Below are 16,715 nucleotides of genomic sequence, written 5' to 3'. Positions count from 1 at the left end.
CGAGGATTTCTTCAGAAGTGTTATAAAATTCTCCAGTTCTTGAAGACAGACAGCATTGTACTTTGTAATATTTTTAAGGAGATTTATTTGGTATGGAATAAAAAATAATAGGTTGGGAATAGTAACCTGTTTTCACGGAAGACATTGAATGGTACAGCACTGCAACTTTATGCCAAGCAGAGAAGGGGTGGAGAGACAGCTTGTAGTTTTCTACTTTTAAAGTATCAAGATACTTCAAAGTGTTTTGTTATATAAAAGCCATGGGATTCAAAAGCAGAATTGTGTACCACATTTTCTCCGTTTACACACCTAAATAGCATAATAGCCTGTTTGCCAGCAATCTGGCCAGGAGAAACACCATTGGCACTGCTGCCCCCATCTGGGTCTCTGGCTCACCTCTTTCCACTTGCTCTCGTGCTTGTTGATTTGTCATTCCAGGGTAAGGAGAGATCCCTAAGCTGAAGGTCTCCCAGAGCAGGATGCCAAAGCTCCATACATCACTCTCAGAACTGTATCTTCCTGGGAGGGGAACAACAAACCATAACCAGGTGAGGGACAAGGAGATGACAGGTTCTGGTTATGTATGTCAGTCACATAATAACTGAATTTACCAAAGGACCTCAGGAGCTAGTGCTTCTATTCTTTTCACTGGTTTTATACTTCAGGACTAGTTATGTCATCAAATAATCACTTGCCCCCTCTTCTCCCCACCAAGAGCAAATATTCAGCCAGCATGCAGGCTTACTTTCATGAGTGAGGTGGTTTACATAAAAACATGTAAATGTTTACACATCAGTGCCTAGGAGATTAAATAAGTTGGATTCCTGCAATTTTTGTCTTCTGCATCATTTTCTTTCTACTAAAATTGCAAACAAACTTAAAGCAATAAGAAAACTTTCTTAATTTCAATTTTTTACTCATCACTGTTTACAGATATTCTTTCGTACTTAAAGGTCTCATTTTCTCTGCTGATAGAAAAATATATTTTCTGTAAATCAAACTGTTTTGAAGAGTGGAAATTAACATAGCTGACTGATAAAAACAACTTCTTTAAATTACATGGTGCCTTGTTTTGTCAAAATAGCTCAGTAAAACAGGTGCACCAAGATAAGCTCTTAGAACATATGTGGTAGCTTTCAGGAAATACAGATAAATCAACACAAGATGGATGTGAAATCAAAGAAGGGTAACAGAAAGGTCCTTTCCAAGACTGTCCCAAGATATTTAATTTTATGTATAGGGCACATACCATCAAGATTACATGTGGAAGGTTTCTTAAATGATTTCAGTTTCTGTCCCTCCTCTAAAACCGTTACTATAAAAAAATATTCTTGAAGTAAAGGAGAGTCTGCCTGCACTGTGTTAACTGATCTGTCTTGAGTGGACTGAGTAAAGGTTCGGGCTATGTTATTTTAGCTTTCCTCTTGGTAGATGGTAATTATGGACATAAATCTTGCTACCCTACAGCATAGTTAGTTTTCTTATCTGCAAATCAACTATTATGATGATCCAATAGTTTATTATTTTTCATGAAAGTATCTTATTTTGTAAAATAGTATATGTATGGGTATCAAGAAAGGCATATTATAGGTAAACTAAGATCATACTCCAGAAGTGGAAATGTTCAACCTAGTTCTGAACCTGGTATTGCTGGATAATTTTAAGGATAAGAGCAAGTTAGTTGTATCTTTTTCTATCTCTTAATTCTCACAATATGCTTGTAGAGAAAGGGTATTATTTTCATCTTACAAAGTAGGAAACAGATGCAGAGTAGTAGAAGGCTTGCCAAGATCATGCAGTCAATGATGTAACAGATCCAGGACTCTCCATTCAAAACTCTGACTTTTGGAGTTAAATCACATTAATCAAATTAGAAGGGGATACATCAGCCCCAAATAACCAGGTGACAAGTGGGAGACTTCAATAATTGATGCAAGATTTTATTTCTTCATTGGAGATCCGTATCCTCTTTGCCTACAGTATCTTGTGACTGTGGATGGTAGAGATAAATGCTCAACAGTCCAAGCATGTTACAATTTCTGCATTTTAAAAAATTGCTTGGGGTGGGGAGCACTGGCTCAGCGGTAAAGCATTCTTTTTGAGTGTGTGAGGCCCTGGGTTCGAACCTCAGCACCACATACATAAAATAAAGGTATTGTGTCCACCTCCGACTTAAAAAATGCTGGGTAAGATATTCACAAATCAATGCTAAAGAAATCTTTGAGAACAAGATGAAAATATGATAGGTACATTTGCCTCGAAAAAGAGAAATTATGTAGCTAGAGAGAAGGGCTTACACTGCACGTTTAAGTAGATAACAAAATTGTAAAAATCAGTTTAATTCTACACCTTAAGCCTACAGTTTGAAGGTTTCTTGGATCAGAGGGTTTTCTTTTTTTTTTCATGTACTCTAACTCCACACTTCATTGGAGATATGGGCAGTGTTTCATTACTGAGGCCAGAGTGTAGGGAAGCCTTACTCTTACCAAACAGAAAAATGTACCAAGCACTTTAAATCCTTACTTTCAGAAGATTTTTTTTTTTAGAGCCAATCTTCAGTAATTCTACATCTGAGAACACAATTTCCCAGGATTGCCTGAGGCTTGAAGACTCAGGAATTTCCCCATGGGATTGGATAATGCATCCTACAAACTCCTTCCTCATCTAAATATAGAAGACTGCCAAAAAAAAAAGTCCTTCAGTGCCAATCCAAGAACTTTGTAGTCCTCCTTAAGTTACAATTCACCTAAAATACAGTGATCAAGAGGCATAATCATGTACTAGTTAGAGGACTTTTAAAAGACTGTGTAATATAGATTATCTGGCAACCAGGGCTTGGTTTTAGTGAAATCTTTAGGGGGCAAAATATTACAACCTTTTACCCTGTGATTCTTCACTTTAGTGATATAACCCCACCATGCAAGACAAAAACCACTGTGGGAACTAGCAGGGCTGCCATTTCCCTGGGTGCTGAGGAGTAGTGGATTGGCTTGCAATTACTAAAGGTCATAGAAATCTTATTTGCTGTCACAATGAAAGACAAACCAAGGGTGAGGACTGGTATCTGGATTAAGCCCACCCAGTATACATTCAAAAGTTTTCACTGCTCGAGGAATCACCATACGTTTTCCAGATCACACTAGTACATACTCAGAATAACTGGATATGTACAGACCTATTTACAATAGCCATAAGGAGAAAACTGCTCCAATATACACAAATGCACCTGAAAAGGTTTATACTAAATGAAAAGAGGATACAAACGGTCACATTGATTCTATTCGTTTCAAATATCTAGAAAGGTAATAGGAGAGGGAGGAAATGGGTACTTGATCTTGAAATGAAGAAAATGTTTTGAAACTAGACAAAGGAAATGGTTTCCCAACACTGAATTATATTAAATACTACTAAATTTTTCACTTTAATTTCGTGAATGTCACCTATTAAAAACCTTTATCTGCCTAATCTAGGCATTAAAAATTATTTTCATAATTTATCATGATTTGCTGATTGAAAATGGAAAGTTACTACTTATTCAAGACATTATACCCATTGTTTTAGACCTTACTTCCCTAAATGAAAATGTAACTTGTAATTTCACTTAAAGCACACTTTTTTCTTTTGCTAAATTCATGAGTTGTTACCCCATTTCATTCTAACCAGAGAATACAATACAAACTTTCTACTTACAATGACACATAAAAATTCAAGTAAAAAAAATATCACTATTTTAATTCCAATCTTTTTCCTCAGGATTTATGTAAGTTCCAGAGAAACTCAAGGATTGACCGACTTAATATTTTAACAGTACATGAAGTTATTGGACCAATTATAAGACATTCAAATAAATGGCCCAGAGCTACCACATCACTTTTATTCTATGTATAATCTGTTTCAATTGTTTGAGACATAAGTGCTTATAATTCTTTTTGATCTACCAATCTTTAATCTAGAAATCTGATCAACATGAGCACAAACTTAATTGAAATTATTGAAGTGCAAGGTCTGAACAGTTATACATTGGGCTGGTTCTCAACTTGGATTTTGCTATATACCCCTGTATAATTACCTGTAAATGTTTTGTGCTGATACAGTCCATTTTTACCACCAAAAAGTAAAAAGTCTATTCTTACCATAATTAAGAGCTTCTGGTGCTGTCCATTTAATGGGAATCTGCTTTAAGCCAGAAGATGAATATACCCCACCATCCTCTTGACGAGACATTCCAAAGTCGCTGATTTTTAGAATATTATTTTCACCTACGAGGCAGTTTCTTGCAGCAAGGTCCCTAGGTTATAATAAGACACAGAAAACACCTATTAAAACAAATTGAAAGACGCTTTCACATTTATGACTTCCACACTTTGCATTTTTACATTTGCAATGTATTTATAATGAGGTTAAGAAAGCTTGTGATTTACCAGTCCTTCCCAAGTTTTCTGTCGTAGGTAAAATATCATCCGTAAGAATATTTGCATATGGAACAGGCCACATGCTAGCTTTCTATGCATCACATATATTTCCATTTAAATAGAAAAGCATGATTCTAAGGTTAAGGGAAAAATCAGAAAGGCTAAGTAAATCTACCATTATGTCTCCTTGGACTGGCTTCACTGTCCAATAGAACTTGCTGTGATGAAGACAACAGCCATGTGTGGCCACTAAACACTTGCAATGTGGCTCACGTGACTGAGAAACTGAATTCTTCATTTTATATACTTTTCATGTATTAAATTTAAATGGCAGCATGTGGGTAATAGCTACTGTGTAGCCCTCAATATACCATCTCTGGAGTTTCCAAAGGCTGGACATGACCGAGGTGCCAGAGAGGCTGGTAACACTATTGTGTCTGGGACAGGCAAACCCTTCTTGATGAGCTGTTCTTGGTGCTCTCCTATTCAACTTTTTTCATTTACTATACATTCCAGCCCTACTATCATCTTTGGTCTCCAAATCCAGGACAACTTCCCTAAACTCAGAATACTTGTTTCCACTTCCTATGGGTCCTTCTCACTTAGCTCTTCCTTTGCCTGAAATTTCCTCTACCCATTTGCATAGCTGGCTCCTGTTCATTTATTCTCTTTCTTCAGAGGGAAGATGGCAGTGAACCAAAGTGCTGTGTCTCATTCTAGTAAGGAGGATAGTCAATAATCAAAGCTATGTAAATATATATGGGAGAGAATATATTCACACATACAAAGAAAAGAAATGTATCAGTGCTGAGTGTTAAGGGGAAAGAGGTTTAGATAGGCTAGTAAGGAATCAGTGGGATCAGATTCAAGGAGTGTGGTAGAGGCAGAAATGGACTTTGAGTCAGTAGGCTTTCACTTTAATACAGAAGTTCCATTTTAGCTGAATATTTTGCCCTGCAGTTTTAAAATGCTATGCTTCCCAGCCTTCCCCACAGCTAGGTGTGTCCACAATGTTAAACATGGGTTGTCTTGAATTCCAGGAAGTAGCATCACAATTCTCCCTTCTTTGAACCTGAATTTCAACAAAGAAGAAACTTTAATCTAGACCCCTAATTTCTTGCTGCTGTTCCAATGTTAGTGAGTTGTCAGACATGTCCTGAACTACTTACTTTTGATCTTGGATTTATTACTTTAACATGAGAAATTTTCTCCCTTTTTGGTTTTAGTATGTATTTTATTATATGCAGTTAAGAAAACAGTATAGAGATGGATCTGGTTTTGGACACATTGAGATATCTCATATCCTAGTGGAGTTGGATGTTGAATTTTGAGGTCAATAGTTGTGGCTTTTTGGTGGTGTTTGAATTGACGGAACTGGAAAATGTTTTCACCTAGAATGTAGAGGGAGAACAGGTATCATTCAAGGACTAGGCCCTAAGGCATGGCATGTCTTGGAGAAGGGTTAAATAAAGGAGCAGCACGTGAGGCAGAGAGAAGCCATAGGAGAGTACGGTGGTCCTAGCTTCATTTTACTCATCTAAAAAATACAATCTAGCAGGGTTGAGTGCAACAATGTTTGTAAAGTACCAGCATATAACATGTGGCTCAAATATCTCCTATGTATTGCTGCTACTGTTATAATAAGAGGTCCTGAAACAGTATGCATAAATCACTTCACAGAAAGTCTTTAAGAATGTTTTACTTACAAAGGAAATGTGGCCAGCACCTAAAAACTCAGGACTACAAAAGGTACATATGCAAAAAACATGCTTCCAAAGACGGAATCAATAATAGTTGCATGTTAAGGATTTCATTTTGTAAAACTTTCACTAAGTTTCTACATTATTCTCTGTCAATAAAAATCATAAATTAACTCAGTCTCAACAGAGATAAGGCCTTATCTTAGGTATGGAGATTTTTCATATAAAGAGGAAATACGTATTCATCATTGTGCAGAAAGAGGGATCCATAAAGGTAATGTTTGGAGACCAATTTCAAATTAGGATGTACATTATTTCTTTAAGTTAGATTTATGGACTCCTCTCTCTACCCTCCAACCTCAGAGAAACTCTATTCCGTATTTCTATAACAGAATTATTATACATTAAATCTATCATTAATAAATCAAAGTGAATGGTTGGAGAATTGTTCAGAAGTTCTGGATGTATTTGACTCAGGGGATCTAGCTCAATTAGTATTATATAAATTTGTTTTGAAGAGGACGAGCAATATCACATATTTCTTAAGTTCACAATGTCTTCAAAATTTACATTTCACAGCTTCTATTCTGACTTGGCAATGTAAACTCAGTCTGTACTTCTGCTGATCAAACCTAAAACCGCCGGTTGAACTACGAAAAATAACTCCTTAAAACTCTACCTGCATTACTTTGAAGAGTATGGAATGCAGTAGGAACTTTCAAAGGCACCTACATGGGATTGAGTTTTCTGTCCCTCTGCAGCCCCTCCTCCCTTCTCTAGCAGCTTTCCCCTGAAGGTAGGTTCTAGGTACAGAGTAATATAAGGCAGTAGTACCAGTACTAGTGATTAAAACTCCAATAGAAACCATGTCTTCCCAGAATAAAGACATTGTGTCCATCTACAACTACATATATGAAAAAATATAGAGGGGTCTCTGCAGAACTCTAACATAGGGGCTGGAGCTCAGTTTTAGTGCATTTGCCTAGCATATGAGAGACAATGGGTTCGATCCTTAGCACCACATAAAGACATTCTGTCCAACTACAATTTTTTAAAACAAATCTATGAAGACCAATACTATAATGTTAGCAAATCAATACATAAAAATACCATTGGTGACCAATTAGGATTCATTTTCATAACAAAAGGTTGGTTTACCATTTGAAAAGTAATCAATGTTAATTACTACAATATAGGGGAAAAATTATTGAAGAGAATGGTAAAAAAGCAAAGATTAAATAACTTCCTGGATTGTGGCTCAGCGGTAGAGCACTAGCCTAGCACGTGCGAGGCATGATCCTTGGCACCACATAGAAATAACTACTTCTGCCTGACAAGGGGCATATACAAAATCTTAGTCCTTTACTAGTAAAGATGTTAGCAAATTAAGTTATTTTCCCCTTGAGATCAAGGCAAAGATTTCTGCTTTTACTACTTCTATACAAAACTGTTCTGGATATCCTATTCTTTGAAATCAGACATAAAAGAAAACAACTGCAGATATCAGAAAAGTAAAAAAAATCTGCAAATGGATAGTTTTAGTAAAGAAAAGCTCTGAATTTGGATATCTAACAAGGTTGCAGGACAAAAGACTAATACAATTAGGAAAACAATGCCTAAAAATAAATCTAAGATAACAGTCTGTTTACTCAAAACTTTACTGAGAAAATATCTAAATTAATGGAAAGCTATCCCATATTCATGAAGTGCAAGATTCAATATCATTAAGGTAGCAATTTTCTAAATTCATCTGGACATTTAATGTATTTCCAAATTATACCAAAGATCTTTGTAGAAGTAGACAAGCTAATTCAAAAATATTCTGTCATTTTAAGATGAACATCATAACCTGAATTAAAATCTTACCATAAAGCTACAGTAGTTTGATATTGTCAACAACACAGTGGCTTAATTGAATAGAATGGAGAGGATCCAGAAACAGACCCACACATATACAGTCAATTGATATTCTGGCAGTTTGGCATTCCAGTGTGTGCCAAATGCATTACTCTTGATTGGAATGAGTTTTCACTCACTGCTGTGTTTTATTTATGGAATTTCACTGTTAGGACTTTGCTCTGAGTAATACTATGCTAGACAACTACATACACTTCAGTTGTCCTAACTACCTTCTCACATCACCAATGTAGATGGTTATCCTCTGGTCCCCCATAAAACTGTACTCCTGATTTCAATCTAAAACTAGTTTAGATACACCTTCAATTCAGAGTAAGCAAAATTTTCTGACATTTTCAAAACATGTTACTTCCTTTGGGCCACAACTTCAGGTGAATGGAGTAGTATATTTAGGGCATAATCTATGAATGAAAACCTTGGCCTTCAGATAATAAGCAGGCATTGCTTACTCACTGTTAGCCTAATATTCTGTAAAGTATTCAAAGTGATAAGAAAAAATATATGGTCTGTAGGCTGGGAAGTAAAGCTGAACTACACCTTTTTTTTCCCTCCAGTCTCCTCTTAAGTAAACCTTGGATTGTCTATCACCAAGTCAGACCGTCTAGGAAATACCCTAGTGCTCCTTACCTCTTCACATACAAAAACTGGTAGAGATCAAGCCAACATGAGCCTATGTTAAAACTGTAAACCTATAAGAATGCAGAGATGAGAAGTCTTATATTTGGCTGCTGGTAGTGTCATTCACAGGAAGTATCAGAGATAGCAGTGTCTCACCAAATGCAAAGGGACATAACCACAAATGCTGCTCATTGCCAAAAAAATATGGAAATGTTCCACTCATGTCTGCTGTGTAATGGATGCAAAATCAAACTTCTAAGTGCATACTTGAGGTTTCTTACTAGTCAAACATATAATGAAACAAGGTAATTAAGGATCAAATGAGAACAGAGCAGCTACAGGCTCACAATAGAGATGGGTACATTTCCTTTGCTATCTGGAAAGCACAACAGCGGGCATTGTGCTCGGTGCCAGAGTTCTCTCTCAGCAAATTCTCCAGTAAACCAGATATATTTGAGGACGGCCCGTGTTCTCCTTTGTAATAGAGCTTTGCCTCAAGTGTCACTTACTACTCGTGGCTATAATTTTACACAGCCAGGATTTATCCATCACTCAGAAAAGGAGTTAGAGAAATATTTGCCTTTTTTTCTTTTTTGATATAAATATTATTCCCACTGGGTCTGGATAATACTGAGATTGTATTATTAGCGCTTAAGAGGAGAAAAATGTCTTCAAAGCTCAGGAGTTTCCTTATTTTAAGTCATGCTATCAAACCAAGAACTCAGAGTGGGGGGACAAAAGGAAACATACTTCATTTGCTTTACTATGTACTGATAAATTAGAATTATAGTATTGCTGCAAACATATTTAGGGGGACATCATAGAAGAGTGGTTGCATCAACTTTAAAACATTGCATCATTTACTAGCTCTTGTATCTTTAGAAATTCACTTAGCCTCAGTTTTCTCATTTGTAAAATGGGATAATAGTACCTACCTCAAAGTTGTTGTAAGAATTAAAACATGCAAATAGTGTTCATTCAATATGTTAGTCACAGACACATAATTGCACATCTATCATAACAAAACTTGAATTTTAGCCTAGAATGTGTCAAATGTGTTGGAAAATTACTCTTTGTTAAATAGTTTAGTTAGAAGGGGCAATTACTATATGAATGTAAAAGCCATTCAATTTCATTCTAACAACATAGTATATGTCAGGCATTTTTGAAGCACTTTTCATATAAAGTCACTTAGAAATTGCTGTAATTATGATCTCCATTTCTATAGATGATGATACTAAGGCCCAGTGACTTTCTCAAGGTCAATTAGTGAGTACATAGAGAAAAGCAGGAAACGAACCCAGCAGCCCCAAAGTTTTTGCTCAAGATAGGTCCAAAGTCCTAATGGGTAGAAAGGTGAGAACCAAAGGACTTATTTCTGAAAGATCTCCCCTATTGCCTGCCAGAATACACAGCCTTTGAGTCTCTTCATTTACTTAGTTACTGCTAAAATGCAAATGTGGTAATGTGTGGAGAACAGGGTACATATTACCACTTAATCATAATTATTTGAACATATAGATAGTATACAAACTCTTCAGGGAATGGGATGACAAGAAGATATGTTCTGTTGTGGAAAAGGAAAATTGAATAGTATGGAGAACTGACTGAGTAGAAAAGGCCTGGGTTAGGGGTGATGTTGGCTCCTATGGAAAAGTCAACTTGGACACTGGGTGGGGACAACAAGACAGATATAATTTCTAAAAAGTTTGTATGAGATACTGTATTTATTGTCCACCTGGTTACTCTTTTCTCAGTAATAGATGGAGGTCCAACTGAACTGCACACTCAGGAGAAACAGGCTGTTAGTGATTTTTTTTTTTACAGTGAGATTGCCAGCTGCAACATGAAATAACCAAGTCCTTCTCTGATATAGGTAACCGAGAACCCCTGAGGGAAGATCCTGTAAGTCATCCAGCTTTAAGTACAATGGGCATGCTTAGCACATACAGAGATGCTTTACTCATTTGTCTCTTTTCTTTGAGCAACTTCCCTCTGAGAGAGTTATGGCTGGCCCTGTACAAGTGCAACCTCTATATTCTTTTCCTTGGCTTAGAAATCATCTCTCTAGCTAACTAACTATGGATTTTGAAGGAAAGTTTAGAACTAAACATAGTGATAACACCGAATTCCTTAATTAAAAAAAAAAAACACATCTAATATATTTTGTATTTAATGATTGTGGTTTATCTTGACAGTTTGTAGTTTTATGAAAGGGGTGTTCTATTTGGGTAGTCAGATAAAACACTCTCAGTCAATGCTTCCTGCTATCACCTGTGGGCCACACTGTAAAATGAGATACCAACTCTCTAGAGACCATCTCTGGGCACAGACTTTAATACAAAATATTGGTATATTGTTAAATCTCTTACTAAGGAGTCTCATCTAAAGGAAATGATGGGATTAAACATATTGGTGGAAAGAGTAAATTTTTTATTTCAAGGGAATATACCCAATTTCAACACCAAGAGTGAGCTCTTATTCATCTGTCATCTGAAACTTCAATAAAATACAGGGCATGGAACTGACTCCACAGTTAGTTTCAGTACTCATGGTAAAGGCTCTATTTCTGAAAGACTTCTGGAAGGGAGATTTTTGAAAATATCCTCCTATTCAACTCCTATTCTGAGAGTGTAAGTAAAAAAGAAACTACTTGCCTGAATGACATATAATACAGCTTAAAATGTTATTCTTGGATGAAATACGTTATTTTGAGCACCAGACTGAAGTAACAAAACCACTCTCCCTAAACAGCTACCATGATAACAGCTTACATTTATTGAGTGCTTTTTATGTGCCAGATACTACTTGAAATATCTTTCATGTACTCCATTTTCTGCCATACTCAAAACTATAGATTAGTATCCATGAAGTTATCTATTTTTCTCCCCAGAGACAATGATGCAAAATCTCTATGATTGGGAATTCTGGACTAAGGATCCACCACACTCACATACTAGGGAAGTGGTGTACACTGAGTTACATTCCTAGCCCTTAGACTAGGAATTTGGGGACTGTAGTTCTCATCCAGTGATTTCCTTAACAATCAGTATAAGCTTATGTATTACATTATTTTCCTGAACCTTGAAAAGGATGGAACCAATCCTTGACTTTTCTGAGCATGACATCTACTATACAGTGTCAAACAATCTTATAATTTCTTTGCATTACATCTACTTTGGTGTGAGAGCCATATGCTTTATAAGGGTTGACAGTAGAAATACAACATGGTGAAAATAAATGTTTTGAAAGGAATTCGTAATCTAGTAATCACAACAGAAAAATACTGTGTATAGATACATGCAAGACATTATTCTAGCCCCGATAATGCTTCATGCTCACTTGGAACATTTGCAATAATTTAAGGAGCAAGAGTCCATGGTTTACTACCTGATATGAGCATTAGGGGCCTTTCAACTCTTACATTTTGTATGGTCTGGTTTCATAGTATTGTTTTCCTGTAACTGGCCACACAGTATCAGTAGAGTCCTGCTGAAGAGTTTGACACTGCCAGTCATTATTGCAGTGGCAACATGAAAATTAATCCAAGTCATGCTGGGCAGGTTAAGTTACAAGAATGCCAGCCACTCTACATGGCAAACAGTCCCACTTACCCAAGAGCCAAACTACAATGCAGGTAAACTCCGTCTTGCCTCTCCTGAATACCGGTGGGCTACAACAAGAAAATTTCCCAATCCTGTAATCATTTGCTCAGTGCCTATTATGTGTCAAGCATGATGCCAGAGGCTTTACCTATTAATTTTAACAATCAGAAGTTTAGTGAATCTTTATTACACATAAAAGAAACAAGCTCAGAGATCAGATAATGTGCCCAAGATCACATGGCTGGCAAGTGGCTTGTATGGAATCTGTCATGCTCCAAAGCCAGTGTTGTTTTACTTTTCCACAGTGTAAGAATTCTCTTGGTTTCTTTGAAATACTGTTCATTTTATCTTGGCAAATTAAACTAGATTTCTGTATTTTGTTCCCATGACTTGTTTTCTTTCCCATTTAAGTTAAATGAAATACAGCTCCTGACTCGGGGCTTAGGCAATGGAATAAAGAACATGTTGAGCAGACTAAATATATATTATTTTTTCTATTCTGTACAAAGGCACATAACAATTCCTCCATAATCATTTGTTATGGTTTATACTTTCACAAAGTAATATACATAGTCACACTGGGGCCTAAAGTAAGATATAAAAGGCACAGAGCAGCGGTGTAATCTGTGATGCACAAGGTGCCATAATGAGCCTTAGGATCACTTAACTTTTTATAGTCTGCAAAATGTTCAGATACTAATGAACAAAGACACTCTAATTGTGGTAGAATACACCTCCATTAGGATAATGATCTGTAGATCATGCAGGGCTTAACTCTTAGCAGCATCCCTGCACAAAGATAATCCTCTGACACTAGTTTGCTGAGAGGCTCAGTAATGAAGTGCATCCAACCAAACAGGCCCACTGGTACCTTTACCTCTGGTTTGGTGATGCCTCATAGATAACATAGACCCTATTCATGACTGGCAGGTGGGAAGACAGTCTATTAATAAAGTGTCTTTAGGAAGTATTCGTCCCTAATGAACAGAGGAGATAAATATATGCTACTCGTATCCTACTAATGGAAAACATTTATTTATAGGAGTTCGAAAGAAGTAATGACTTCCATGTATCACAATCATTTTTTCCCTTGCTTCCTATTTTCATTATTCCTAATGTTTTCTATGTTTATGAAGTGATATCCCAAGTGACTTTAATAAATTTCCCTTCAGTCCTATGATGGCTTGCAGTATATGAAACCCAAACAGGAGAGTCTAAGTTATGAATACAGACCTATTTTGTAATAATTCATTTTTATCTTGAAACAAAGATCTGAAATTGAATTTCGTTTCTGTCTCTGTATATTTTCTTTCTATAGCCAGGAAAGCTTGCCTGATCTTCATTCTATTTTAATTCTGCATTCTTTTTTAATAAAGTAAATTCTAAAGACTTGACTTCATATACATGGCTATTTCTCTACAAAATATTTATCTAAAATATTCACCAGTTGTCCCTTTAGGATTAGTTATTATGCATTCTGATTCTTTGGAGTAATCCATACAAAAATCTGCACATTGCATTCATGAAGAATTGCATGTCCTTTTGGTCTCTTAATGAAATCTGCCTTTGCTAACTTGCAGACTGCAGTTACATAAAACAAAATTGTCAGAAAGGCTCATGGTCGACAAAATAATATATATAAACATAAAGCTTATAATGCCTAAAGGATTCCCAGAAAATTTAGTGATCTCTAGAGAAAAATGTGACAGCTGCTTAACAGCATTCAGTAGCAGTGTCAGCAATAGAGGAAACCACAGTAGCTGTCAAGGCAACTCCAGGACAAATACATTTATGAGAACTTAAATAGCATAGAGGATTTTTAAAATCTCCAAAACACCAAATCATTTTAGTGCTACCAATTAATTTTAGGTAATAGATTATTTAATATTTTCAGCAAAATAATTAGGACTATATTTGCAAACCAACTTTCCTTATTGAGATTTTATTAGCACAAATTGTCATGAATCTCAAATTTTAAAATGCATGCCACATATAAACTGAGGTCTGATGTTAAGTGAAAATGGAGAAAGATGAAGTCACATCTGGTTATTTGATTTGGTAACTAATGTAGGAAACACTGCTAAGACTCCATTATACAGATAAGTGCAGGTTCTAAGAACACTGCTTTCTATGGTTACTGCTTGACATATACCAAGACTTACTAAACTGAAAAAAACACTTCCAATTTGCACTTTTTCCATTTATCTTATTTATTTAACCACCAAAAGCACACAAAACAGTACATTAGTTTGACATTCATTTAACAAAGGACTAACTAGTACCAGGTCCTCTGCTATAATTCTTTCCCTCAAGCAATTTACTTACACAAGAAAAGATAGTTATCATGAGCACATTCATTATAATATTGGAGATTGCAAGTCTGAAGGTAATGCTTAAAAGGTACGCTCTGAGAGACAGGCATGGTATGAAAAACATGGTCATCTAAGTTATACTCCACCCCATCCCTGGTGAAACTTAACCAGCAGGATGTGGCAGAAGTATTATGGGTAAGTTCAGAGTAAAGACCTCAAGTGACCTTGAAGTTTCTACTTTTGTCTTCCTGGAACATGCCTTACACAGGATAATGAAGCCCAAGTGAGAAACTATAGAGACCCATCTATAGCCAGCATAAAAGTGTCAGTCTTCTGAATGAGGTTTTATTGTACTCTCCAGCCCAGGTGAGCCATTGAAATCATGTAACTGCACCAAGGGAAAACAACAGAAAACATTCAGCTGAGCCCAGCTCAAACTGTTGACCTGAGTGGACAGAAGACTAAGAAATAAACAGTCAAGCCATTATGTTTTGGAGTAATATTTTCTATAGCAATGAATCTGCTGTGCCAGCTATTCATTAACAGAGAAAAAGATGAAAAAAATATCAACATTCATGAAGGGCTGAGACAAAGTTGTTGCAGGCACTTTCTCATTGGCACAATATTTCCTCCTGCATTGTTTCTAATCTTTATCCTTGAACTTATTTTCTTATATGGCTTTATTATAGGCTACAAACCTGAATTTTCCCTCTTTCAGGCCTTTTTTGTACAAGTATCAGGCTATTCGACTGGCATTGCTTCTAGACACTACTACTTGGAATAGTTTGACTCTAGAACCTTCTGCAAGCATTATTGGCTAAACTTCCCAAAGTTGTGTATTACTACTTAGAGTCTGATATAAAGAGAACAGAAATAGAATTTAAACATCTGGCATATTGAAGCTAGCTAATTTAGGAGCAAAGGGCCCTGAGAGAATTTAAAGGAAATTTTCATATCAGATTAAAACATATCATAATAAGGGATATGAATAAGAACCCCAAGTTATCCATAAAGGTTAACTATTGTGGGGGTATCAGAAAAATAGACAATCTATAATTAGTTCCATAAAAATGATGTGAAGTTGGTGGTGGTGAGGGAGAAGGCCAAGAAATACAATTCTTTTATTCCTTCAAAAATTTGCATGTAGCATTTAGTATTTGCCAGGCACTCTTCTATGCAAGACAAGAAACAAAACAAAAAAGACAAAAATTAATGTCCTCATAAAACTTACATTCCTCTGGTGGAAGCTAGTTAAATGATATATCATCAAATATATCTCTAAAAGAATCACTCCAGGACATATTCTACATAAAAAGAATGTAAAAGGGGAAGCGAAGGGAAGCAACAAACAGCAGGAGCAGAGAAATGAGAGAGACCATTGTGTCTATATAATTGTTGATTCCTCCTTTAAAAGCACAGACAATGTCTTAGATGGCTTCAACGTGCTGAGTGGAAGGGAAGAGGGAGAGAGCAGCCTGGTAAAGTAAACATATGCTGAGGCTGTCGTCTGGCTCACATAGAAGAGAGCAAGGTTAGTTTGGGTGAGGAGGTTGCAAGAAACACATAACAGCAGGTGCAGCAATATTGCTGTAAGAAAGCAGAATTGAGGAAAAGAGCAACAATTAGAATAAAAAGTACTATTCTGTGTTTCTAAAACTTAGAATTCACCAGGAAGACATATGCTAGTGGTGCAAACGACAGGGAACACAGAGTTCAGGGCAGAAACCGAAAAAGCAGTTTCAATACAGATATACAACTCATTCAGAAAGGGGCAATGCCGAGGTCATGTCATTCAGGAATGTCAGCAATTTCAGCACAGATGGAGCAAGACAGCATCAGAAGCAAGTATCAGTGACCAAAAGACCTGCCTGCTAAGCAAATGGCAACTTTATTCACACTAATAAAGGAAAATGGAAGCCACTTTTGAGTATTTTTTTTTTAATTTTTTATTGTTGGCTGTTCAAAACATTACATAGTTCTTGATATATCATATTTCACACTTTGATTCAAGTGGGTTATGAGCTCCCATTTTCACCCCATATACAGATTGCAGAATCACATCAGTTACACATCCATTGATTTACATATTGCCATACTAGTGTCTGTTGTGTTCTGCTGCCTTTCCTATCCTCCACTACCCCCCCTCCCCTC

General features: G+C 36.3%; 1 protein-coding gene across 7 annotated transcripts in view; it reads right to left on the bottom strand.

Moving 5' to 3' along the window:
* The window catches only part of Fer (FER tyrosine kinase), a 459,302-nt gene that overhangs the window by 5,968 nt on the left and 436,619 nt on the right, over nucleotides 1–16,715 (bottom strand). For 6 of the 7 annotated variants that reach the window (XM_048811559.1, XM_048811563.1, XM_048811562.1 and 3 more), the window contains 2 exons: nucleotides 4,134–4,288; nucleotides 397–519 (listed from right to left, as the gene is read on the bottom strand). In XM_048811559.1, coding sequence (XP_048667516.1) covers nucleotides 397–519; nucleotides 4,134–4,288 — 278 coding nt within the window. Of the gene's footprint in view, nucleotides 1–396; nucleotides 520–4,133; nucleotides 4,317–16,715 lie in introns of those variants that run through there. The other variant, XM_048811566.1, reaches the window with a different exon arrangement.

This window comes from Marmota marmota, unplaced genomic scaffold (assembly GCF_001458135.2).
Source record: "Marmota marmota marmota unplaced genomic scaffold, marMar, whole genome shotgun sequence".
Classification (NCBI taxonomy): Eukaryota; Metazoa; Chordata; class Mammalia; order Rodentia; family Sciuridae; genus Marmota; species Marmota marmota.
Note: the sequence above shows the minus strand (reverse complement) of the source record. Positions and strands in the feature narration are given on the sequence as shown.